The sequence below is a fragment of the Microchirus variegatus genome (assembly GCF_963457635.1).
Source record: "Microchirus variegatus genome assembly, chromosome: 13".
In the NCBI taxonomy this organism is placed as follows: domain Eukaryota; kingdom Metazoa; phylum Chordata; class Actinopteri; order Pleuronectiformes; family Soleidae; genus Microchirus; species Microchirus variegatus.
Window position 1 is genome coordinate 17,165,500 of NC_139814.1, and position 27,511 is coordinate 17,193,010.

General features: G+C 40.1%; 1 protein-coding gene across 1 annotated transcript; it reads left to right on the plus strand.

Annotated features, from left to right (window-relative positions):
- Positions 1 to 3,220: 3,220 nt before the first annotated feature.
- Positions 3,221 to 22,958, plus strand: rims3 (regulating synaptic membrane exocytosis 3; the record flags this gene model as incomplete). The annotated part of the gene is made up of 6 exons (XM_083899667.1): positions 3,221 to 3,485; positions 20,274 to 20,415; positions 20,505 to 20,617; positions 21,191 to 21,292; positions 21,401 to 21,540; positions 22,746 to 22,958. The coding sequence occupies 6 exons, from the start codon at positions 3,221 to 3,223 to the stop codon at positions 22,956 to 22,958; spliced, it is 975 nt and encodes a 324-aa protein (XP_083755793.1).
- Between the last annotated feature and the right edge of the window lie 4,553 nt (positions 22,959 to 27,511).

Below are 27,511 nucleotides of genomic sequence, written 5' to 3' on the forward strand. Positions count from 1 at the left end.
ATTGATTACTAAATTAATTTTTGACTATTTTGATTATCACTTAATCAGTTTGAGTGTTTTTTTTAATAATTAAAACAAGCTTTCTGCTGTTTCAGCTTTTTAAAAGTGGATGTTTTCTGGTTTCTTTGCTCCATCATCATTAAAACTGAATCACTTTGATTTGTGAACAAATTCCAGGTTCATTTCCAGGTTCGGGAAACATTTTTCAACACTTTCTGACATTCTATGGACAAGTACTTGATTAATCGAGAAAATAATCAGCAGGTTAATCTATCACGAGAGTTGCAGCCCTAGAAAGAACATAACGACCTGGATTTCAAGTTTCAATCCCTAACATCCTCCTTTTATACTCCTTTCTTTGCCTTCACTCTCTTCTTTCACTCACAACAAATGTCACTGCAGCAGTTCTGTACAAAGCCTCTATAGCAATTACTAAGGTTTCATTACAAAATGCCAAAATGTGGCATTTTATAACAATTTGTGACTTCAGCTTACAGGTCCTCTGCAGCTTTCATGATAGTAATATTAAATGCTTTGCCTCAAAAAAATCCTTTTAAGTCTGGAAATGTTTTGATGCACGAAGCATAAAAAAAGGAAATGGTAGTGCAGTAGTGACCAAGCAGGGCAATGAAGATAATTCACAGAGACATCTTACAGTGCATTTACATCTGACTCTTTGATTCTGAAGACATATTGAGGGCAAATTCATTGTACTTGTATTATTCATGATTTACATCTAAGGGAGGAGAAAGTATGAAGAATTTGAGCACCATTACGTCATCTCTGGCTGAATGCAATATATCAAAACCAATATCTTTTAAACATCAGCCTATGAACACTAAAGCAGTGTAATTGTTTTTGTCTGAATGTCCCAGCCCTTGCAAATGTTCACAAATGTGATAAAGAGGAGTATTGTTAAGCAAATATTGGGACATCAGCAGTAGGTAGCGCAAAGCAGGTCACCACAGAAGAAGAATAAGAAGGTGGAACTTGAGCAAAAAGTGTTTGTTGCTGCATCTATTATTCAAATCTTTCTCTATGCCGTTGCAGACTTTGGATTCATCGTTTCCACCCTAATTATTTTGTGACGTGTCGAGATATTTTTGGAATTATCAGCATTTCCATTTGGGCTATTTTATGCACAAATCGAAAATCCACTATAAACAGGAATGATGGAAATACACCTAATAGGCAAACCAAAAACTTTATTTGTAGAGCACTTTAAAAACAAAGTGCGGCTGAAACAAAGTGCTGTACATTAGCGATAAATAAATACAAATAAAATGTGGAAACATAAGACCTAATAGACCTAAAAGCAAACAATAAAACATACAATAAGTGTAAAAACAACACAAACAAGTCATACAATCAAAACAATAAAAAGCCAAAGAGTAAAAATGTGTTTTATGATACGTTTTAAAAGTGGACATCATACCACTATGATGGGTATAGCATTGGCCTTTAGCTCAAAACACTGCTGTAGTTTTTAACATGGATGAAGAACTGTATTCTATAGTCAAATGATGATGATGATGCTGATGTTGCCATGGTGATGGCATCATGTGTAGCTCCTGAGCAGGATGTGTGGCATTGGCAACATGTTTGGGTTGGTTCTGAAGCAGCAGTGGGACCAAATCAAAAGGCTGTAGGGCGGTCTTTCCTTTTAATTATTTTAACAATTTGATATGTATGTTCTCCTCGTGTGTGCGTGGGATTTCTCCGGGTGCTGAGAAATCCGAGTGCATGACCCCTGTGTGAAGGATGAATATTATCATCATTGTATTTCTAAGTTGACGCAACACCTGTAATTGTGAGACAACAAATCTCTATATTTGTGCTCTTCAGTAAAACAAAACAAAAGAAGAAAAGCAAAGAAGATGCTATGCTATAAGTAGCGAATAATGAAAAATGTTAATGATGAGCATGGAAGCATGATGTTGGTCACAGTGCATCTACATATTTCATGTGCCCTCTGGCTGTCGGTTTAGCCTCAGTGTAACCACTCTTTATGTTGTGATAAATGAGGGGAAGAAGACAAGGAGACAAGGATAGGAGTTTTACTTAAGACATTATGATGATGTGTCACCATAGGACAGTAGAAACAGTCACTTTCAATTATAAAATTGGCAAAGGTTTACGTCAATTTAACAGCTGAGGTTTTTGCATATGCTGGCTTGCCGACACACCGTTATATCTTACAGAACGAGGAGTCCTTGAGCTTTTCCTGCTATGACGAGACAATACTTAATTTCTACAACGAGAAAGGCCTATACTGATCCTCAGAAAGGAGGTTCTGCCTCATAAGGACCAGGTTTTTGTCTGGTTTTCATGACTTCGGAGGTCATTGCATTGACTTGCATTTATTTCCTGGATGCTTAACCTTACCCTAACCTTAAAATGTAGTAATTTACATTATGGAAACTTGCTTTTTGTCCCCATAAAGAAGATAAATCTCCATAATGTGAGTGTGTAAGCAGGTCCCCACAACATTAGTAATACCTGGACCACACACACACACACACACCAGTGATTTGTTCTGTTGGGTTTATTATATCTGTCAATGTTTAAGGCCAGAAACGGAACATGTTTCCAAAAAAACACACAACACAAAGAGCGGCTGACAAGGTCGGCCTTCAGCAGCAAGCCAACACTGACATTTGTGTTTATATGTGTGGAGGTATTTCTTAACTCTGTTCAGCATTCACCTGCCATCTGCACTGTCCTCGCCTGCTGACCTTTATGTTCTTTGTTTACTCTGTTTTTGAATCTGTTGGGATTAAAGAGACATCTTTTTGTGCTTTTTTTCCCCATTATTTGTCTTGTATGGCCATTTCTGCTGCGTTTGCAATAAGTGTTAAAATTATTTATCTGGAAAGCTACTGCAGCTGTAAGACAAAATACTTTTATTTAAGACTCTTCCTTTGGACCCTAGTTTACAATGATGCTGAGCATGAACACAGACATCGCAGATCAACAGATGGAAACGCACATGGTTGCAAGCCAATAATGGGCTGTTGTTTTGATAAACACTACTAATTGGTACAAGAAATGTATGTTTTAGATCTATTTGTAGATTCCAGACACTGCTGCACTAATACGGAAAGAAGTCTTTCCAGTCCCCCCACACAAAACTTTGTCTTGACCTCTCATCTTCTTTCCTCAGCCCCGGTCCAAACTGCCTGGCCTTCCCAGCCCATCGGCCCTCCAGTCCAGCAGGACCATGATGCTCAGCAGCTCCGTGGAGGTGCCCAGCCCGGGCGGGATCAGCGGCCTCAGCGGGCTTAGCGCGGCGGCCCGGAATGTGGTGCGCTCCTCCAGCATCTCAGGGGCCATGTACAACCTGGAGAAGAGTCCCGGCAGTGGCGGACCGGACTCTGCGTCTTTGGCCGGCAACAAGAAGCGGCGCTCCAGTCTGGGTGCTAAGATGGTGGCCATTGTGGGGTTGTCACAGTGGAGCAAGAGCACACAGCAACTCAACCAGCAAGGTCAGTTAATAGTTCTCCTTTCTTCGTCACCGTTTCAGCTAGGTCATTCTTATTACTCTTTTCTCTGTCCTCGACCCCACTGTCCTCCCCAACATTCGTTCATCATAACCTAAAGTAAGCGATCTGAGAGTGAGAGAACAACACTGCTGCTGCACCTGCTATAGGCTGTGTTTCCATCCTTCTTGAAATCTGGCTCACTATGGGACACATCGACCAATCACAGGGAAGTTCAGAGAGAGTGCGTTAGAGCGAGCGCTCGCTCAGTATCATAACATTTTAACAACCTTCAGATGAAACTCAATCATCTATTTTTACTCCCTCTTGCTGCTTTTATCCTAGTTTCTCAAGTTTAATAAGAATATCAGTCACTCATTTCATAGTTGGTTTAAACAGGTAAGGAATTTTATCATCGTCAAACTTCAGGCTTGGTTTTAATATTACAAAATGTTTCATGTGCCTTTTTAATACTATTCAATAATTTCCTGCTGTATTTAAATTGTTGAACTGTCTTTTTATTACCACTTTAAGAGAAGAATGATTGCTTTAGTGCATTAACAGTAGTACAGAAGCTTTGCCTTTTGCAGCAACTGCAGTGAGCATCGGAATGTACTGCAGGGGGATTATACAGCTATATACAGTAGCAGCTCGTATACATGGTGGCTCTATGGCAATGATAGTGGTGCTAGGTCCTAATACGTCCCCTGTGGGGTATAATTACAGATACTGTGCAGCTGCAACAAAACTGATTCTCACTTTGCACCACAAGCACAAACCACCTCGTTCCTAGTGGTAAAAACATGCCACACACTGAGGCTTGGTCGAGGCAGTGAAATCGTTTCTGTCTCTCGTTAACAAACACATCGTTCGTCTTCCCACATCCTTGTAGCACGCTCTGTTGTTTTTCCTTCCAGTACAATGAACTGTACTCTTTTCAGAACAGTGCCGGTCAGAGCAGAGAGCACACGTCTTTCTGTTTGCCTACGCACTTTGTGGTTTGACTGTGTGTGTGTTTTTCTTAATTACGCAAAAAACTTTTTACAAGATCTGAGGCTTTCAGATTTGCATAGTGAGCTGGGGACTATTTGAAGCTATTTGAAAACTTGTAAGATTTGTTGAAAGTTTAGTTAAAATGTGAGCCCGGAATTCAAGTTTTAGTTCTGATGAAAAGGATGTGTTCATTCTCATTTTAAGGGTAGCTCTCTCTATCTATACTAGAACTATACTTCCAAGATCCTTACGTTTTTGTAAAGTATGAACACAATTTGAAATGTTACACTTTTTGTATCTTTTATGATATTAAACTGGATTTCGTCAGGGTTAATAGCATGCACATCACTTAGAACTTAATTATTTGTTTATTGCAAAATTAGGTCACTTAAAAAGGACTAAAAAGACAGATTTCTATTGTGCTCCTGAATGTAAAAATAGAAAAGTCTTAGCAACAGTGTACTATCAAACAAACAAAATAGATCACAAATTAAATAAATCGAAGAGTGGATATTCAATAAGAAAATAAGAAAATTAACAATTATTTACAAAAAGCAAATGTATAATTTTGTGAAATTCTAGTGAAACTATTTGACATTCAGCTCTAGTTCTGGGAGTCTCAGAGTGTTCATCATCCGGCAACAGCCCTCCCCGAGCCACTTTATACATGTACATACTGTGGGTGAGATTTGATGAATAGATGAATAATGAAAGACGAGTAAAAAGAAAAAAAAATTATCTCATATCTCATCTCTCTGTGACATTATCAGAATATAAAATATAACTAATAACCTGTGGACACATGTGGACACCCTTCAATACCATGAATCATCATTATTGTGTATCATTACCTGTTTTTGGCATCCATCAGTCTGAGTTAGCTGTTGCCCCGTATATATGCACACACACACGCACGCACGCACACACACACACACACACTCCAGCACAGCTGACACTTGTCTGACGCAGGCTGAGCTGTCGATATTTTTCACCACAGGTGCTCTCATGTCTGTGTTTGTGGTGATGAGCGGAGCACAATGAAGGAGAGCGAGTGTGGCTGAGGAGGCTAGGAGGCGCTGAGGATGTAGTGAAGGGGAAGGGGAGAGGAGGGATGTGTCTAAATTTAGATGTTCTCAGCTGTCAGAAGCCGCCTAGAACTAAAAACGCAGTATCTTACCCTGCTCCTCCTCCTCCTTCTTCTTAGAGCGTTTATATATCTTCAGCTTTTTCCTGCAACATAGTTTGCAACAACAGGTTTTGTTACGTAAACCTGTCTCTGACGAGGTGAGGTTTAAAATTAAACATGACTAAACATTCTAGGTATCGGACCACATCAATCAGATGTGGCCAATCCATTATTTTAAGAGCACTTAAAGTGTAACCTAATCTTAAGAATGCATCATTTTGAAAAATGACAAGAAGTGGGCTGAGAGGAGGAGGGAGGGAGAGTGCAGACCAGTGAAGGGGCGTGGTCTAGTAATAAAACAAAGTTGTATTTGTCTAACAAAGTGCTCCGTGAGACGAGCCTCTCAATAGAGATGACGTCACACAACCAAGGTATTACCACCTCACCTGGCATAGTCCTCTATAGACATAATTATATCATATAGCATATATCATATATCATATATCATATATCATATATATATAATATGATGCAACACATAAATCAGGCAATATGTCACACAACTCGTCTCTTTGTCGGCTGTTTCCATCATGAAAATGAAGATTCGAGATAGCTATTGTGCTCCGTGGTGCCAAAACAGTCTAACGGTAGAACATTTTACCGGATCCCCACAGATCCAGAGAGACGGCGGAGGTGAATAACTGCTCCACTGCGGTAGACTCCAGAGTTGAATGTTTGTCACAAAACCAGATTGTGCCCATTTGTCTCCCTCCAGGCTCTTGTAAACCTTTCAGTGACTCTGGAGTGAAATGAATGGAAGCGAATGGGGAAGTTGAAGATGTTGGGATACTGCAGGTCCAGATTAATGCCCTCTCCGACTGTTTCCCAAACTCGTAAAAGTGACGCCAGGGGCGTTATAAGGATCCGATCTGTTCACTCTATCAAGTTATGCGATATGTCGGTCGATCTCCGTGGATTTAAAGTGCGCAGTGAACTCTTGACGGGTTGAATCCAGCACCGGGCCGTTCATTTTAGCCAACATAGCGGTTCATAGGGACTAAGACATGTAGGTCCGGAGCTCTGTAAACTGTTGTGCTATCAGCTAAGAGAGAAAATCAACCAACAAGTGATAGCTCCAGAAAATGAGACTTGTGCTGATTTAATAAGGTGACAGGAGCTGGTGTTTGTCCAGAGAGGCAGTAGGTATGTGTATAATTGAAATACTTTATAAAAAATGTAAGATTTGCCACTGGATCAGCAAATAGAATTACTAGATACCCAGATACACTCGTTTTCACCTGGGAAAAGGTGTTTCAGGGGTTTAATATTGGTAATCGTATGAAAGGAAGTTGGATGAGTGCATCAACTACATAGTCTAAGGATGGTCCAGACAGTCAATATTAAGTAAATCATAATCCTGGTGTTTATTTTTGACTAAAAATAATGCCAACTTCAATATTTAATGAGGAATTGGCCTTTACAGTTCTGTCTCAGAGCTTGGTTGCTGGAGACAAACAAGGTTGTTTACTCGGTGAGGCCAAAATGGGCTTCTCTAATCTGTTGTTGTACCATCCGTCAAAATCAGCACGAGCTTGAGGCAAAAAAGGGGGTGCACATATTTATAGTTTAGATAGATATTTAGAGAGAGATAGAAGGTCACACAGAAGCGTGAACATAGTGGCACAGTCCGTCCCTGCTTGTTCAAGTTCGATTAGGGTCGTCTCCGTGTTCCTTCCTGCCAGTCATTAAAGACCCAATCTGTCCAGCTATCAGCGCTCCATGTTCCAAGTGACACGTGCATTGATTGGGCGATGGGGTGGGTCAGCTCAGGTGGCTTCACTCTGTTGGCCACTATAATAGCCAATAGAGCACATGTTGAATCGGTCCCCAGAGAAGAGGGAGCGTGCATGGGAAGTCATTTGGATGCAGCCATGGGAAAAAAAAGGCAGTGGAAATAATCTTGCAAAACAGCAAATAATCAACGTTGAGCCATTATTTGTCTGTGATTGACATCCATTAGAAGCTGTTAATTGGCATTTTGGCAATGTTTACGATCAAAACAGATAACCGTCTTCCACTTAGTGAGTAACATTTTTTTACAAAAGGTTGTTCTGCTACTCTAAATAATAAGATTGATGGAGAAGGACAAAACTGAAAGATTTGAGGATAGTAGAAGATGTACAAAAGACAAAGTGTCCTGAGACAGCGAGTGAATATATCAGCATCTCACCATTAAAGCGCTATTAGGAGCTAATGTGGTTATGGTGTTGTTATTGTGTCAAGAGTTTCTGCAGGGTATGTTCTAGCTGTGCTCCATTTTGTGAATTGGATCTAGTCAATTTACAACTATCAACAGAATAGAGCTCTTATGCAAGCAAGGATTCTCTTTTTGTTGACAGGTCCAAGCGAGAATTGCTTGTTATTTTCAATATAACACAGTTTCAGTCCTGTAAAAAAACAATTCAGTGTTGCATCTACCGAAAGAGGGGTGTTTTAAGTGTTTGCAGTTCAAAAATGCTGCTGTTTTCTCTCCACATTCACTCTATAAAAGACTTTCTCATCTGGGGTTCTCAGTGGGCTCGTAACTTTGAATAACTTTGGCTTGATTTCTTTGCAGCGATTTTGCCTTTTTCAATAATTATCATCATTAGGAATGTAACAGCACACAGTTTAGTACGATAAACACCACTTGGTTCGTTGCTTACTTAATCCTCTTTGTGCCATGCTGAGTGAAGCTTCTGTGAGCTTCCTTCCCTTGTTCCCTCATCGTTGGAATTCAGTTGACCCTCTGAAGTGATGTAGTGTGAGCAACTGTAGGATACACGATTCTTCCTCCGATTTAAGCACATGATCCATCAGCAGTTGTTTCTGAATCCCATTCTGAGATTGTCTCGGCTTTAACTTCTTATAGTGAAGTGAAGGCGCCATCATCCACTCATATCAGCATATATTTAAATGGCATTTCCCTCGCTCACAAACACTTTAAGATTTCGGGGGAGTATATCCGCAGAAGATAATATATTACACATACAAATGTTTGTATAATTGCTTTAAAGTAAAAATAATTAGATTTTTGTAGCCTTAGAAGACACCTTTCACATATTGGAAAGGGCCTTGTGTCATGGATGCTGCACTTCTACAGCAATCAGAACAGACAAACCAGAGTGTGTGAGCTTACTAATCTAAACAAAGACAAACAACATCCCTCCTGGTATGCGGAGGCCACTGGAGTTCCCTGATGCTCTTGCTAAAAGGAGTCCATTGTTTGCTTTACTTTGCAGTCTCACTATTACAGTAGATGTCACACATTTTCAGACAGCAGCTGAGACTTGTGTGTTCTAAAGTGTTAATGGATGCCAGAAATTATATTTCTCATCTGCCAAAGATAACGAACAAAAAGGTGTTGGTTAATTAAAACAGATATTTATGTTAAATACGCTCAACTACCCGTTTTTTTCCCTGTTTTCCATGAATTGAAGTAAAAGATATGAGATTTTTCTTGTGTGCACACAAAAGGCGTATTCCTCTCAAAAACTGGTTTACAGTTATATAAAATGGTTAGATAATTTCATTTGCTCAGTACACTTTCACAAACCCGGTCTTGTTATATAAGGCTTTCTTCCTTCTCTGTGATGAAGGCTGCACTCATGCATTCTTACACACATAATCTATTTGTTGTCTTCTTCATCTCATGTTATCCCATTCACTCTCATTGTCACTGTCTCATTATTGTTGGTTTTGTAACAGGCGAGTGTTGAGGATTGAGCATTTTTGGCTCTTGTCTTTGTTGTATTTATAACCGGCTATTATTAGTATTAGAGGGTAAAACAGGCACACATACACACACACACACACACACACATGCAAGCAGTTTCCCCAGGTTTAATGGATGAGTCACTCTCCTCCGCTGAACAGTCTTATCTCCTGAGCAGGTTTATGCATGAATGTGATAACGGCAAGCAGAGCAGCTCCCGGTGCACTGTCAGTCTGCACTCAGGGACGTTTCTTGCACAGAAACAAGCAGCATTGATGAGATGCAGCGCACAGGAGAGTTGGATGAAAGCAAACCAGGCGTAGATGTGTGTCTGTTTTTTGTTAGTGTCCCAGTGAAAGGCTGCAGCACTAAGCCCCCCCCACTCACCCCCCTTATATATAAACTGTATACACTCCACACACAATATATCCAGTGTGTGTTTGGCTGCCGCTCCTTCACACTCAATCACCTCACTCTTTTCAGCTCCATTTAGCTCTCTCAACCCACTCAACACCCGTCCTCATCCTTTTTCTCAGCCTCACTCTTTTAGTTCCTTGAGATATTCTTTATTTAAATGTTCTCTCTGCATGTTTATTTCTGTGACGCTGTGTGGAGACTGCCAGAGTCACACCAGATACACAAAGGAGACACTGAGAAAAGAGAAGGATAAGTGCACGCAGTTCTTATCAACTTTCGTCTTATAATATTCCAACTTTTCTGTATTTGTGCTGCTCTGAGTTGGCAGACGCTTACTCTCGTCTCCTGCCAGCGAGTGAAGATATGTGAAGAGGCTTTCATTATTGTGTAATTTTCCATAGTTGTGACTCGGGCTGTTTCTCAATAACATCATACCAGGTGTAACTATGTCATTTGTCAAGTGTGAATATGTGACACATACTACCTTACTGGGCTGTGTCTCTGTGAAGGGGAAACTGATTGTCGAGGGAGATTTACAGTGTATATAGACTGTAAATATACACGTTCAAAAAGGTAATTTTTAGATCAAAGGTAATGTTCATATATAGTAACTGCTATATTAGCCGCAGTGAGTCACCACACTCTTGTGATGTGTTACATAAGATGCAACATGGGAGTATTATGACGCAGTGAGGCTGATTTTCTTCATACAATATCTAGGGCCATGTGACGAGGAAAAAGGGTAAACTGACAAAAACTCCACAATGATCAATCAGATGTGAAGCTGATGGAGGTCATGTAAAGTCGATATGTGGATTTTACTGTCGTTAGTGTGTCCATGTCGATAAATACCTCAAGCATCATCAAGTAGGTTATGTTTCTGCTGCTATCTTGAGGTACATCAACAATGATACACTTTTTAAACACACCCTCGCTATTTACATCAAGCACCGCATGATTAAGTGAATAAATTATAAGGCGTACAAGAAAAATTGCTTTCTGGGAAGAAAGAGGTGAGGTCAGCATCTCGTGATGATCAGCTGGTGCTGCAGCCGTTTTACTGTGTTAAAAGAAAGAGACAAAAAATACCTGACTATAGCCATTTAAAGATATCTGTGGGATAGTTTGAAGATTTCATTGATTCGGCCTAGTTTGTTTGTAAAAAGTCCCAGTGTTTATTTTAAGTACATGGTGATTGTAGTGTTTCTTAACACACTCGATGTTTTACTGTTGATAAGATCATGTTTAACTAAAGGTTTACTTTGATCACTTCCATTAGTTTCCCTAAACGTTGTCCTCCCTCATATCTAGAGCTTGCCATGACAGGCTGATGTGATGCAGAGCGAAGATAGCGATGGATAACATTTTTTTTGGAGGATGTCTGTTTTAATCTCACAGTATAAGAACACATTGCCTGGTTATCTGCTGTAGACACAGGAACCAGGAACTCGAACTCGAATCATGATTTCTCTTCATAGTGCCACATTTTTTGTGGACAGATTTGTCCCGTATTCATGCAGCACAAATGTGCTTTTCCATTTTTTTATTCCTCTGTAGTGCAATATAAGTGCGACTGTAACAGGATCTGTTTGCAGCTCTTTCAGTGTGAGGTGGATTTTATGATTTACGTTGGAAAGCGGAGTCATCAGAGATGTTTGGCAGGATATGAAAACCCAACAATAACACAACAAAAGGCCGCAGACAAAGTACTACGACTACAACAGTATGTCCTCTATTTGCAACAGTCAGCCTCTGCATGTGTTTTTGACTGTGTGTGTGAAAGTGGACCAGTGAGTAGACCTAGCATTTTAGTAGTGAGGGTGTTTTCTAGGTGACTCACTCATGCCCTACTTCTCGCTCTGCGTCTGAGTCACAGCTCAGGAAACGCACTCAAGGAATTTTGGCGGCGATGTTTTGGAAAGTGATCGGATCTTTTAAAAAGTCAACCCTGAAGAGAAAGACTTATAGCAGCAGCAGCTATAAACAATTATCACACAGTGAGAGGACGTGCCCGTTCATAATTATAGCTATTTCTAATTATGAATATTAAAGAAAGTGACTGTATTCATATGACAAATCCAAAACTTCTCCTTGGTGAGACTGCTGTTTCCCTTGCCTCACCCCCTGCTCCGTTTTCTTAAGTCACTAGCTCGTCTGACACGTACTGTACAAACTGAAACCTCAATCGTGTCCCTAAAAGCTCCCTCTTCTCCACCAGTGCTTTCAGAGGCCACCAAACACCAGCTAAGCTGATTGGCGATCACTTTCCTCTCCTCTCCGTTTCTTATCTCCACTTGTTATACTCCCTCATCGGCCTCTTTGTGTGTTCCCCCCTCGGCTCACTGACGTCTTAATTTTCCCTCTCTATCTCTCCTGCCTTCATCTTTCACTTTCACTCAGATCATGTTTTCTCAAACTCACCCACAATGTGAGGGGAACTGTTCAGCTGTGAATATTTGTTCTCTGTGCCTGTGTATGACCATTATGTCCCTCAGCTAGATGCGACTGCTAGATATTTATTTGCATTATCGGTGAAAGATTGATGCCAGGGTTTTGTTGTATGGGGAAAAATTAAGCTATATCCACTCAGTGACTTGTTGGTTTAGCTTAGTACAAAGAGTTATTGTGCTATTGTGCAACTTTGTGCCACAGATATAAGTGAATGTCGACAGTGCTGACCTTTGTGGCATCACAAAAATCTAAATTAAAATGACAGATATAAAAGTGTGTTTAGGAGCAATGCAACCACTATATGTGAGCTTATTGTTCAATTAGCAATCCAGCTAATAAGCTTGTGAATTAACAGTTCAATAAACTCTTATTTAAATTAGCATTATTACTCAGAGTGGTGTAAATCACCTCAACTTAATATCACGCGAAAAAAAAAAAAAAGCCTTCCCTGTAGACTGATATAAAAATCAACAACTCCAACGACTGCCGGTTGCAAAAAGAAGTTGTTTGAATGGAAGTTTTGGGTAAAATTAGCCTATTTCTCATCATCTATCATAGGTAAACATTTTCCTGAGTGAATTGGCTCATTTGGTAGTTTTAGGTCTTCTTCAATAGTACCTCATGTCAAATTTGTTACCATTTAGAAGAAAATAGAGAAAGTATGGCACATAGGAGTGGACACCAGGGTGATTGATAGCTAGGACTGTCCAATTTTGGATCCAGAAGGCTTTGCCGATTTTAATATAGATATAAAATGAAATTAATTCTCCACCAGTCCACGCTCTATAATGCACAATGTAAAAATAAAAGCAATACATCTCATGTACTGTATGTTATGGAGTGTCGAAGGTGTCAGATTCCGTATTCTAGGTCGAAAATTAACAAGAGCACTTAGTGGCACCCCGGCAAGGCTTAAACAGACGGTAAATTGCAGTGTGTCACTGAGCTCAGTGTGTGTGAGGTGAGTCACTGTGTTGTGTATGTGTATGTAACTGTCTGTCTGTAAAAGACCCGTAATTATGGTGTCATTTCCCCCTCCTTTTTGACACAAAGTGCTGTAAACACACTCATACAGTATGTACACAGGCCTGCTGCTGTCTGCCGCATGCATGCATGCTGCAGAAGAAGAAGAAGAAGTGAACCTGAGAGCAGATATTGGTGCATTACAGGGAAACACACACACAAATACACTTACACCTCATTCTCAGCCAGTAGGGAAAATACAGTCTGATTCATAAGACACTGCTTTAGCACAGAATGAGTTTATTTTTAATACGGTTGAACATAATGTCCTCGGGGCACAAATGTGCCAAAAATGATAGATAATGAGGTAATTTCCCTTCTGCTCAAAATACAAATAAGTCTATTTGTCATAGATACATGTCTTTTTTAAAAAAAAAATAACTTTGTTGGAAATGAGATGAGATCTCAATCGCAGTATTTTGGGGATCAGACTTGTTCATAATGATAATAAGCTTCACGACAAGCCGTCCGATGTCATCTGTTCCACTCGGCTGCTTTTTCCCCCCGATATAAATAATTTGGCCATTTTGCATCATTTGACCGACGGCTGCAGAGTTAAGTAATCAGGAGGAAATTTCATTTGAATTAGATTACTCTTGTCCTCGTTGTAATTAATTGTCATTATCCAGGAAGCCGTGTGGCACATTAACTCACTGTCAGACATCCTGCCATACGTGAAGCTCGGTGATTTAAAGAAATAATTTCCTATGGGCCGCGGTGCTGCGAAAGGCTAATTGCTTCAAATTGACCACTCCCTGCCTTGTGCCTGAGCTGTTAATGTGATTCTCGCACACACTGATCGCACAGTCAGAGATACACATTTATCTTAATGTTTCTGAGGACGTTAATTGACACATTGCATTCTCAAGCTGCCCTAACCTAACCCTGCATTGAAAGCCTAGTCTAACCTTCACCATAACCAGTTAATGCAGAAACCCTTTACCTAACCACAAATTCTCAGACTTAAACTTCACCAGATCCTCAGAAATTAGGTTCTACTTTATTAGAACCTTAATTTTAGTCCTGACAAGATCACCAGTCCTCACACGCTTGGATAGATTTACATCAAACAGATTAGTTTTAACTTTAATGCGACAGGGACAGTGACACACTTATTTACTACACTTGGCTCTCTGCACATGTACTTGCATGCTCGGTGGTTAGAGTTAGAGCTGGCAGAGTCTCCTAAATTGTTGAATTATAGTGTAAATGGTGTTAGGAATAACACAAAAACACACACCCACTAAAGGCAGGAAAGAAAGACAAAACACAGGCAAATGATTTCAGACGTACATAAATACAATTAAAGAGCAAAAACACACAAAATAAGATTCATAATCCAAACTGAAGGTTTTACATAGACTGTTTAGGAGTATGGATTATTCTCCTGGGATGGTTAATGTGTCTTTGTAAGCAATGAATGTCACTTTTACACCACTGCGTATTCACCGTCTTACTGAGCGTTATATGTGAAGATCTACATTATGCTTTTCTCATACCCGTAGAGCAGGGCTCTCAAACTCAAGGCCTGAGGGCCACATGCGGTCCTACAGTTATTTTGAAATGATTCAATTCAACATTTAATTATATATTAAGTATATTAATTACAATTATTCTTCATGTATATTTTTTGATTCAATGTTTTAATTCTGTTTTATTTCTGTCTGTTTTTGTTATTTACGAATTCATTTCGCATCATAAATATTTTTTTTTGTCATGAACTATATCAAAACAAACACTTTTACTTTGAAATGGTGTGCGATGTCATCCTAAATATTTGTAATGGCAACCAATCATGATGGATTATCAAGATATCATTTTAATTTCTAATCACTAAACTGTTAATTTTCCCTGAATTGTTGGACTTTTTTCACTTGACCTGGCCCCTCCTGACTAGAAGTTCACTGGTCATTTTGAGTTTGAGGCCCCTGCTGTAGAGGAAATGCAGAGGTTAACTTAGCTGAGCATTAAGACAGGACACAGTCTAGTGCTGCCTTAAGTAATTAAAATGTGTATTACGCACCTCTATGGTTTATAATTAAAAATGTACTTTGTAAGAAAAATGAATAATTGACAAAATGTTGAACTATTCCTTTAACACTTACAAGTTTCAACCAAAAAAACCCTTATAAAATTCTGATTAGCATATTTAGCTCAATCCCATCTGGAGCATGGCGATATATGACATAATTTTCTTCTAATTAGGTGTGAATAAGTGTTCCTATTCTAACCTCGGACAAAAATAGTGAGTCGGTGTAAGACCCATCACACATAATAAGAAACCAATTAAGAAACACTTTTGCACCCTTTGGCTTTTTTATTCTTTCAGCCAAATTGTTGCTATAACTTTGTAATTTAATTGCCTGCCGCTGAAAGCAATAGTCTGTTAAAGTTAAAGGCTTTTGTGTTGTACTATTATCACCATTATAGTCTATAGTTATCTCCCTTTATGTGTACACATGCACAATTGCACACACTATATAGATGCTGTTAACCACAGAATCACTGGATGTAATCTTACATCACTGAATGACACACCTTTCTGCTCAAAATAGCCTGTGATTCAAAAAATATAATCTTAAGCTTCTACCTGAAATCTTCAGTTTTGCCCAAATTTAGATGCCTGGGCCTGACTGTGAAGATACCACAACAGATCTTTCACCTCCAACACCCATGCCTTGGTTACTGTTGCTATGCATGGCGGACCGTTGCCGTCACCGGTGCATCCAATAGGCATGTCAGTGGAGCTCGGGAGTCTAAAAATGGCATTGTGTATTACAGCATATAATGAGAAAGGCTTCATCAGTGTTCTCTCTCCAAATGTCAGAGCGGCTTTAATGATCTACTGAGCACATACACACACAAACGCACACAAACACACAGCGAAGCTATGGTTTATGTGTGCGTGGAGTCACAGTGTGTGGCTCTTTTCTGCATTGCTGGCGTTTTTTTAATCCCACCTTTCTTTATTTCCCTCTGTGCTATTAATTCTCTCCACTGAAGCTATTCATTCTTTCCATCCCGGGCATCATCTTCCAACCTGTGACTCAATCTTGCCTTATCACCACGATGATCAAACATGTGGCTTTCATTCTGCGAATACCTTCATTTCTACACACACACACACACACACACACACACACACACACACACACACACACACACACACACACACACACACACACACACACACACACACACACACACACACACACACACACACACACACACACAGAACATCTTGAGTGTGCCAGTGTGTCTGTGGGCTGAGTGCGTCTTCAGGGACAGAAGTATTACTCATCATGCTGAAGCCAACAGGAGACGCTATAACTTGAACCCCTCGTCTGTAGAACAGTGAAGAATAACAACTTATGTAATGCTGTTATCCCAGCTGCTCAAACTGCATATATGTCAGGTTAACTCTAATTACCTCTTCCAGGATGTGTGTGTATGTGTGTGTATTTGAGGTTAGCTGTATATAACAAAGTTAGTTCTGCAGAAAAAAGAGAGGGAAAAAATGCTGAATAATTTAGTCCGGGATGGACCAGGAGGAGATATTGGAGTTGTGTTATGAAGATGGACAGAAGCCAAGGAACTAGAGAACTGGGAGATGATAAACATGTAAGTGTGGGTGCAAGGCAGACAAAGCAAACACAAAGAGGGATCCGTGTACGAGGAGTGTATGTACAGAAAGGAAGCTAGAAACAAAGAGATGGAGATAAAGAAGAAAGAGGAGTTTGGGCGATGAAGAAGTGCGACTTGGGGAAAGGACAATGTGACTGAAAGAAGACACGGAGATGGAGAGACAGAGGGGAAAGGCTTCTGAGCTGGGCTCTTGGTGCAATGCAGACAGCATTGCCATGGAAACGAATAAGGGAAAGCGCAGACGAGGAGGAGGGGATTAAATAGGAAGGAAGAAATCACTGCTTCGCACCGTGGGAGGGGGGTAGGTGGGGACTGTTTTGATGAGAGAGGAGGGGCAGCAAATGAGCAACAAGTTAAATTAATAGCTAGTTGATAGTTTGAAAGATGGTTTTAAACCGGAGATGTCCCACTTGGGTGAATACAAACTCACTCTTGAAGCTGTTTGGACAGATTCAACATCATAATAGAAACATTTGAGCAGCTGCTCTGAACATTATGCACACTTGTTGCCTAATTATGGCAAATTGCATTTAAATATATATGCTGTTAAGTTACAAGCAAAGACGGAGGTCAGGTTCCTGTCATTAGTTCTGGTTTTCACCTCAAGTTTTTCGTGAAACGCTGCCAAATTTAAATGAATTTCAAAGAAAGTGATGGAGCATGAGCCTGTCGCCATGGCGCCAGTTGTCTCAGGTGGCATTGTCTGGGTCCAGATCCTGGGGCAGGGGTTGTCATGGCAGCAGAAAGTGCTTGGAGTTTGTCTGGGTGTGATGCTGCAGACATAAACACACACACATACATGCGCGCACACACATACTGTCGGAAATATTCTTGACTGCAGGATTATAAATAGAAAGCAGCAGAAGGCAGCATCCCGCTCCTCGTCTTCAGTGCTCATGGGACCCCATCATTCTCCTCCTCTTCACTCATCTCTCCCTACATTGAACATCTTCTTTTGTGGCAGCCTTTCAAAGGTCTCTGTCCTCCTGTTAAATCTCCCTTTTCTCATCCCCCTCCAAGTCTCATCAAGTGGTTTTGTTTGCGATCCGTTTATCTCCATAGAGACGGTCATGATGCAGGGTGTCTGCGGTTGTCATGGCGATGATACGGGAACAGTGTGGACGTTAATGAGCTTCGAGTTGCTCAGGCTAATAAAGTGGGATGGCTGTGTGTGTGCTCGCTCAACAACTGCTTGTTAAAAGTCTCCTCTGGTGACTTCGGTGCACAATTCAACTATCAGGACTCCTATCAGGGAGAGATATGAGTTTCTACAGCAAACACAACTGCAGCCATAATAAAAGCAAACATAAAGGAGAGGCGGTTGATCAGATTGTTCCTCTTGTTATTGCTTTGTTAAATAGTGATTTACTTCCAAATTAACAAGTTCATTTATGGGGGGACATTTCACATGTCTGTAAAAGGCCGCTGTATTGTTTTGTAAGTGACGTTATATGAGACACTGATGCACATTGTACTGCAAGAACCAGACAGGCATGATCACTCTCTTTGAAAGCATGTCTGCCAAACAAACCTCTAAATAAAAGGCTCACCTCACATGACATATGCCTGCTTCAGTCTATTTGCCACTTAAACAGCCTTTTCTCATTGTTAGTCTGCACCAATGTCCATAACGAAAATATGTGTTTTTAGCTTGCAGGAAGTGCTGATCTACTGCTGCCTTATATATTATATATTCAAAATTCTACACATATTCACCATTAATTAGGTGCTTACTAATATGCATATAAGTCGCATACTAGCATTTAATTAATAAATATTAAGCACGTATTAACACCTTATGCAGGAAAAATCTTGTCGTGATAGAGGTAGAATAAGGTAGTGTAGAATAAGGTGTTAATATGTGCTTAATGATTACTAATTATGGGCTAGTATGCTACTTATATGTTAGTAAGCAACTAGTTAATGGTGAATATGTGTTCCCTAATCTAATAGGGAAATTTAGATATTCTTTAATATATTTTTTAAAATGAGACACAAAGTTTTTTCCTTGCTTCCCTGAACCCATGTTGCATTCAAGCATACCTGTCTTATACTTGTTTTAGGCACAGGTCAAAAAACCTGAAATAGAACAGACATTTTTAAGATTTTCAATCCCTATTCTAGGATTTAAAAGAAATCTGCCTAACTGTAATACCCCCAGTCAAAAGAAATTGACACAACAGACTGAACTGTCAACCTGTGTGTGTGTGTGAATGTACAAACACTTGCCGTACCCTGTGAAAAGTGAAACGTGTGTAAAGTGACTGGAAAAAGCTGTTGACCTGCGCTGACATGACGGCTCTTTGCACCCTGAGGAGAACTGTTGCAAAAAAAAAAAGAGAGCAAGGAAACAAAGTGAGTGCACAACCTGACACCACAAAGTCAAATCACCTGTGACTTTGAAGGCCACATGTTAAGACGCCGTGCAGTGTCACTCCAGTGTGTTGCTGCCCCTGAAAAAGCTTCATGTGGTGTTAGCAGCTTTCCTGCTCGCTCTGTTCCCCTAGTGTCAGCAGAGATGTAAAGCCTTAATACCTTCGCCCGCCTCCTCCTGCTCCAGGCTCTACTCAATCATCAAGCTGCCAGTTCAGTATATTTCTATCTCTCAAGTCAGACTCAAAGGTCCCCCTTCCTAATAGCATGTTGTAAAATGGGTTTTCTGTGTCTAAAATGCAGTGTAGTAATAGCCGCTAAATAAGGAGACTTTCTAAAAGTGCAAGGACGTCCCTGTGGATATTAGGTGTGATTGCCTTCTTGCCTCAGTGAGCTTGCTTCAAAACAAATAGTGGAAAGAGAGCTGCTTTCAAGGCCACCCTGAATTTCTCCTCATTTCTAGTTTAATACATTTATTTTTCTCACCATGTCTTTCTTTTTTTTTTTACAAACCCCCATTACCCATAACGGAATTCTAGGTCAACAAATAGGTTCATTTTAAAGGTCTAATGATGAGACTGCAAATCGTTATAAACGGATGACTCCTGCGCTCACTCCCTATTGCATCAGGCAACTACGGTGGCCTTTGAATACCAGAAAGGATGGAATCATGCTTTTAAAACTCTCTCCGTTCTTACACTCTCTTATTCTCCCCCCCCTCTTATTATATACTTTTATGAAACATACTTATGGTTAGTACAAAGTATATTCCATTTCTGTCAATAAGCTGTAAATGTTACTCACTGGACCTTTTATGTGAATAAAATATACAGAAATCATCCACCATCTGAGAACTTCAGTACATTTTATCTGTCGAATTATATACATCTTGAAACCATGATGCAAAAAGGTTAATATATTTCCTTAACACTAATGTGTGTTTAGGAAATATGTGCCTTCATCTGCTCCTGTATTTTACCCGACTTCCTCTCATTATTACACTGTTTTTCAGACGGTGGCACGAAGAAGCTTCGCAGCACCATCCGGCGGAGCACCGAAACTGGTATCGCCGTGGAGATGAGGAACAGGGTGACACGGCAGGGGAGCAAAGACTCCACCGACGGTAGCACCAACTCAAACAGCTCTGATGGAACGTGAGTATTTCATTTCTACTCAGTTATACGCACGGTCTGTCCGCTCATGTGATGTTAACAGCACTCTGCTCTTGCTCTCTCTCTCTCAGGTTTGTCTTCCCGACCACACGCCTCGGGCCCGAGAGCCAGTTCAGTGACTTTCTGGACGGACTGGGCCCGGCTCAGATTGTAGGCCGGCAAACATTAGCTACACCCCCCATGGGTAAGCCGAGAGCGACGTAGATCATTTCACTCTTGTCGTCTTGACAAGTGATTTATGTGCTTTCTTTGTTCTAATGCATTTAATTGCGTTTATCGTCGCGCAGGAACAACATCGGGGCTGTAAAACATCAATTAAACATTGACAAACAGCGCACCAGTCCACATTCATTTCATTACATCCAGCAGCAGTTGCAACTCAATAAATCTCTTGCACAAGAGTGTGTGAATATTTTTTCCCCCCTGAATGATTAGAATCGAATTCACATTGATACGTCCCTGTTAGAGGGACCGCAGCATCTACAAAGGCTATGAAAGTGTATCGGCTCAGCATGGATGAAGTTATTCTTGCATGAGACATAAATGTTTGATGCAAAGGTCACTGCATGTGAGAAACAGGAAGAAACGACAGGAGGGAGCAGTGAGATCCACTGCTCCTGGAAGGGGATATTTGGATTTACAGCTCTGTGTCGCCCTCTGCTGTCAGATACTCACAACTGCAACCTTGAAGTGGTTAAGCTCCTAATGCATGCAGATTATGATGGGACTGTTAGAGATGGTGCTTTTGTCTTTTCAGGGGATGTCCATGTTGGCATGGTGGACAGAGGAGGGCAGCTGGAGGTGGAGGTCAACCAGGCCAGAGGGTTGACCCCTAAACCTGGCTCCAAGAACATACCAGGTACTCTGACCCAGGTTCATTTGTTGTTGGAAAAATTCCCACTGACCTCAACGTCCATGTAGGAGTGTCACGCCACTGTTGTTGTCGTTTGTTTCTCTGTATCTACAGCGACTTACGTAAAAGTGTACGTCCTGGAGAACGGAGTGTGCTTGTCTAAGAAGAAAACCAAAGTAGTGAAGAAGAATTTGGACCCCACCTACCAGCAGGCTCTGTTGTTTGATGAGAGTCATCAGGGCAAAGTCCTACAGGTAAGTGATACCCTGTCTTACCCTGTTTTTCTGTGTTTTACAATAATCTACCTTTTCATGCATGGTATCTTCAAAAACAGGATTTTCTGACTTTCCCTATACTCTAATGCACTCTAATAGAGGGGTCTCAAACTCAATGACCTGGGGGCCACATGAGGTTCAAGTCTGGTCAGTAGTAAGTAGTAAGTGAAGAAAAGCCCAACTATGGGTGATGTTGGCTTAAAATGATATCACAATATTCTGTCATGATATAACAACAACAACATTTGTGACAATAATTTACATAATTTCAAAGTAAAAGGCGTTTGTTTTGAAACGCAAAGGCAATGAAAAACATAATGATGAAGCAAAATATTTAAATAATAAATAATTAAGATGTAAAATCAAAAACTAACTTTTAAGTGGCGGGCCACATGAAAAGTTAGCGGGTTAGAGACCACTGCACTAATGCAAATTTCTAAGTGGTTAAACTAAGTGTTGCTTAAAAAATGGAAATAAACTGATAATAGGTGACATTTAAAGCTGCTATAATAAAATATGCATAAAATTCCATACAACTTTTATCTCATCAAGTAATTTTAAGTGGAGTTTGTGTGATATTGTTTTTAAATAGGCTCTAGATGTATTCCTTATCTGCAATATTAATTGCAAGTTTCTTAACTAAACTAAACTAGGTTTCTCACACGCTTCTGTGCAAAACTACACAGTGTAATAATAAATAATAAAAAGAAAGAAAGGCCAGACTAAAACTAAAACCCTTACAAATAATGTATTTAAATATTTTGATTGATGATGAATGCTAAACTTTGATTTCTTTGTTTCTCAGTCTTATTTGCTTCATTGACCACCATGAGCATCCCACACCCTATCTATTACTTTTTATTAACCTCAAAACTTGATGAGTTAATTTATGTTGGACACAACTTGATGAACCCATGTTGGCTTCTGTGCATGAGTCACAGTTCCCGCCAGGACATAATAGAAGAAGGTGGAAAGGAGGCGTTTCAGCGTCAAGCAAAGCGGAGGCGAACTCACTTTGTTCATGAAATCGATGCCCTACTCGTGCTTGTATATTGGGAGTAGTCAACTTAACCGTGCATGGAAACATACTGACTACTTATGCAGTCGTCCTCAGAGGGTGATAGTAGCTCCTCGCTGAAGCTTTAATGTCTTATTTAACAGTGTGCGCTTTATCTTGTCTATAGGTAATAGTGTGGGGGGATTACGGGCGTATGGACCACAAGTGCTTCATGGGAATGGCCCAGATCCTTCTGGATGACTTGGACCTGTCTGCCACAGTCAGCGGCTGGTTCAAGCTGTTCCCTACCTCCTCTCTGGCAGACCCCAGCATCGGACCCCTCACCAGACGCCTCTCTCAGTCCTCTCTGGAGAGCGCCACCAGCCCCTCATGCACCTAGAACTCACTCTCCTCTCCCTCCACCCACTCATCCGTAGACACACACATGCACAGGCGCAGGTAGAGTCACGCAGACACGGAACACACGTACTGTACATACACGACTACTGTATCTGAAGTGGAAGACAGGTAGGCACACACACAAGCATACATATACACTACCGTTCAAAAGTTTGGGGTCACCTATATAATTTTTTTATGATTTCCATTAAAAATCACACTTTTATTCATCAAAAGAGTTGCAAAATGAAGATAAAATGTAGTCAAGACACGGACAAGATTAGAAATAATGATTTTTATTAAAAAATAATAATTTTGCCTAATAGCATCCAATAGCATTCTAAAGTGATTAGCAAACACAGTGTACCATTAGAACACTGGAGAGATGGTTGCTGGAAATGGGCCTCTATACACCTATGTACATATTCCATTAAAAACCAGACGTTTGCAGCTAGAACAGTCGTTTACCACATTAACAATGTATAGAGTGTATTTCTGATTCAGTTAATGTTATCCTTTTCCTTCAGAAATAAGGACACTTCTAAGTGACCCCAAACTTTTGAACGGTAGTGTACACCTGTGCAGGAAAACAAGCGACATAATCGTCGACACTCACACTGACGCGCCGCCATATCTTCTAGTGGACATTATTGCTCTTATTTTCTCACTCACTTGATTCGTGTTTATGTTTGACATAATCTGAGCAAAATCCTGACGTATTTCCACCAAAACATGTAGCATTTTTCCCACATTAACTGCCCACCGTGACACGCCGCGCCATGCTCTGCATTCCAAGACACCAGATATCCGTGGCATGACTCGCACACCAGGGCCATCGACAACACAGTCAGCCAGTTTCTATACTCTCTATGCCAAACTAACAAAAAAAAAACTTTATTTTTTAAAACCAAAGCAATTGTTATCGTTGTTATAATTACTATAAGTAGTAGGTGAACTAGTATACAATATTAAAAGTATGGATATGTAGCAGAGTCGATGACTTAGATGTAATGCAAAAAAAACAAACAAACGGAAAAACGTTCTACACACACACACCCACACACACACACACACACACACACACACGAGCTGAGAACAGTTAGGCCAAACATAAACATACGTGGGCTTGGATGTTCACATAATGGCTATTATGTGAGGTAGCAACACGGCTATTCTTTGATTTCCACAGGGCAGAGTTTATATATATATTCATATACATATATATAAATAGATAGTTATATACTTATTTGTGTTTATGTGCGTATCGGCTGCTTTCTGCATGTTTGCTTGCGATCCTCGTAGAGGCATTTTTAAAAAGCGGCTTAGCTCCTTCTTCTTTCTTTTATTTACCAATGCAACGGGAGTTTTTGTGCCACTTTACTTTGCCGTCCGTCCACTGAGTTATAGAGAGAAGGACGAGGGGGTGGGATCTTCAGTGACAGGGAGAGCATGACTGTACGTCACCATCTGCAAAACAAGAGAACAAATCACACAGCTGCACACGTTTTCTGGAGGAACAACATTTCTGATCTTGCCTTGATGTCGAGGAGGAGGAGGAGTGACTGTTGTACCGCAGGGCACTCGGGCACAAAAGCTCTTTTCTAGGGTTTTCTTGTGTTCTACATCCAGGGGGTGCCACAGTGTTCTTCTCTCTCTCTTTCTCTCTGTATACCAGCACCTAGGCTTCCTTTTGGTATCCCCCTGTTTTGTGTTGCGTCGTGGTTGTTCTTGGACTCTTCCTGGTTGGTAAAAGTCGGCGGGGGAGGTTGCAAGTGCGCCTGTTGTCTCGTTTGAAGTCTCGTCGCATCGCCGCGGGCAAACGTGCACCAGCTTTGACCTTTGACCCTCCTCCTGTCTCTCTGGTCACTCCTCCTCTCTGTCACACTGACTGTAACAAAGATTTTCTCCTTTTTTTTGTATAACGTGTGTTTTTTCTTTTTGATATCTGACAATTTACACAAGACTAATTTGCTAGCAGGGTGATTGTTAACCTTTATATGGTACTTGTTTCAGGTGCAGTATGTCAAGTCTAATCAATCTGATTTCCTATTTGCAGCGTGTTTGTGTACAAGATGGCACTTTATTGATAAATATGTCTGATGTTTTTAATTCACAGTTTAGTTTATTATTCTTATTTTTTTAATCTCTAATTTGGTCTCACAACATTGATCATGGAGTGGTAACCAGAGTCTATTATGAACTGAAGTGTAAGGGCCAGATGAAATAGCTGAAACAGGTCAGTCTTGCCTTTTTTTTATTTGAATTTACGATGTTAAAATCTAATTTTCTAAGACATGCGGATGTTTTGAACTAAATCACGACATTTATGTTTAATGGATTTAAAGAAAATCCCGAAAACAAAAAGGTAATACTGATCCATAAGCTGTTTTGACTTAAATGTGCAATGGTTGAGTCGTCACTGACAGCTGCTGGCATTTCCTGTTTTCTTTTAAATTTAAGAAACATGTCTTCATGTCAAGTGTTCTCTGTCTCTTTGTTTGTATATAGATAAAGACAGAAAAGACTGTTGTATTTCAGTGGTGTTGCGAGCGCTGACAGCCTATTATAAGCCTGTTTGTGTTTATCAGCTTGCATTTTTTGTTTAAGCACCGCCATATCTATCTATATATATAGATATTATATATATTCCTTTGTCTCCCAAGAACTGTCTTTCCTTTTTCTTCCTTGTTCTACAAAAAGGGAACATCTGAGGCATTTTGACCTCTCAGCACCTCAGGCCAACAAATCACACACTATCATTCTTGAATTTTTGAGATGAGTACTATGTTGTTGTTTTTATTTTAACCCTCCCATCATGAATACAAAGGTTGTATTGTTGCACACCTGCTCAGCTCACTTGAAGATAAGGTACAGTGGCATTGGGTGCAGTGGTAGTTTTACAAATACGAGTACAAGAGGGCAGAATCCTTAATACGACCCCTTTTCAAATGAAATATCAAGGTTCTGGTTCCAGTATCCTTATATCCTTGTACTCGTATATGTCTTGTATATGATGTAATTTATGTACCTTTTTTGCAGACATGGCGGCATGATGTAAACAAAAATAGAGGACTTATACTATCTGTATTTGCACACACATAAAAAAAAAAAAAGCCTGATTGACGATAGAGAAACGTAATGGAATAGAACTTTATAAGGAATTTCTAAACATCCCTGCTCGGTGTTCCGTCCTTGGTAAAACTATAAATCTGTCATGTGATTTCCAGTGTTCTGAAGCTTGTATGATATGAGATTTTGTCCCTTTGCTGTGTTCAGTATAAACCCAAAACACACACTATACAGTATAGGGAGGGGAACCCAAAGTGATGTATAATTATTCTGTCAATGGTGTATTTATATTGAGCTGATTTTGCCAAAATTTGTCCAAATTCTGTTTTGCACCGGCAGCCACAAGGAAAAGCTGTAACGTTGCCTTCCTTCAGCGTGTAGTGTGGGTGTACGTCTTTTTTAACGATAAATGAGGTGCGTTTTATTGTGCTGTGTGATGCATCATGGGTAATGAGCCAAAAACACGTGAGCCAGAGAAGCGAGAACCAGAGGAGTTCGGATTCATCGTCGTATTTACACGTTTATATTCCTACAACATTGTTCGTTTGGACATTCTCTATTTGTTTTAAACGGCTGATGTATTAAAAAAAAGACTTTAAATATAAAGGTGAATGCACACGTTTGCTGGGTAAAAAGCGAGGAGATGGTCTCAGTTTGTGTGTCTCTGTGTTCCGACACGAGGCCGAGTGGAGATTTGAATGTAATGCTTGGAATGTAAACCCGCGCACACACTCTTCGCTTGTTTTGCTGTAAAAAAAAAAGAAAAAAAAATCCACATTTATTTAGCATTTTTCCTTCCTGTCCTAAATGCAAAACCTTTTTCTATCGCATCCTCAATCAAACCCCAAACTGTCTCTTGAGCGCTTCGTTTGAAAAATGCATTTTATTTTTGTAAGAGAGGAAATTATTCAGAGGAGAAGTGAGAGCTAGCGAGAGCACTAAGGGCAAAAAAAGCTGCCTTTTAGACTTTAAGTGAAAATGAAAATGTAAATGAGGGCTTGTTCTGATTACAATGGCCTTATTTTGTGTAGGAGACATGGCTTCACTATTGTAGCACACGACCGACATAACATATTTTGCTTGAAATAATTGTACTGACGTTATATATGTGTATATGTATAGTTTTATGAATGTATTTCTTAATCCTTACTCGAGAAACTGAGTGTAAATTATTATTTTTTTCTGTCATCTTTGTCTCTTTTAAAGACTTTCCAGGGACTTCACCTTCCCCCACCTCTCCTGTACTGTTCACTTATGTACTGTTCACTTCTGTGTATTCTTTTAAAAGAGCAGCTCTGGGGGGGTTTGAAACGTGTAGCGAGGAATTGAATCTTTATTTATTTAAAATTGCCATGATGGCTTGAGGATTGCTGCCCCTCCCCCCTGCACACGTTAACTTACCGATTAACCTATCGAGAGGATGGAGTTGTTTTGCTGCATGGTTTACGCAGATGATTTCCTTGTATTTAATCCATCTGATGGTAT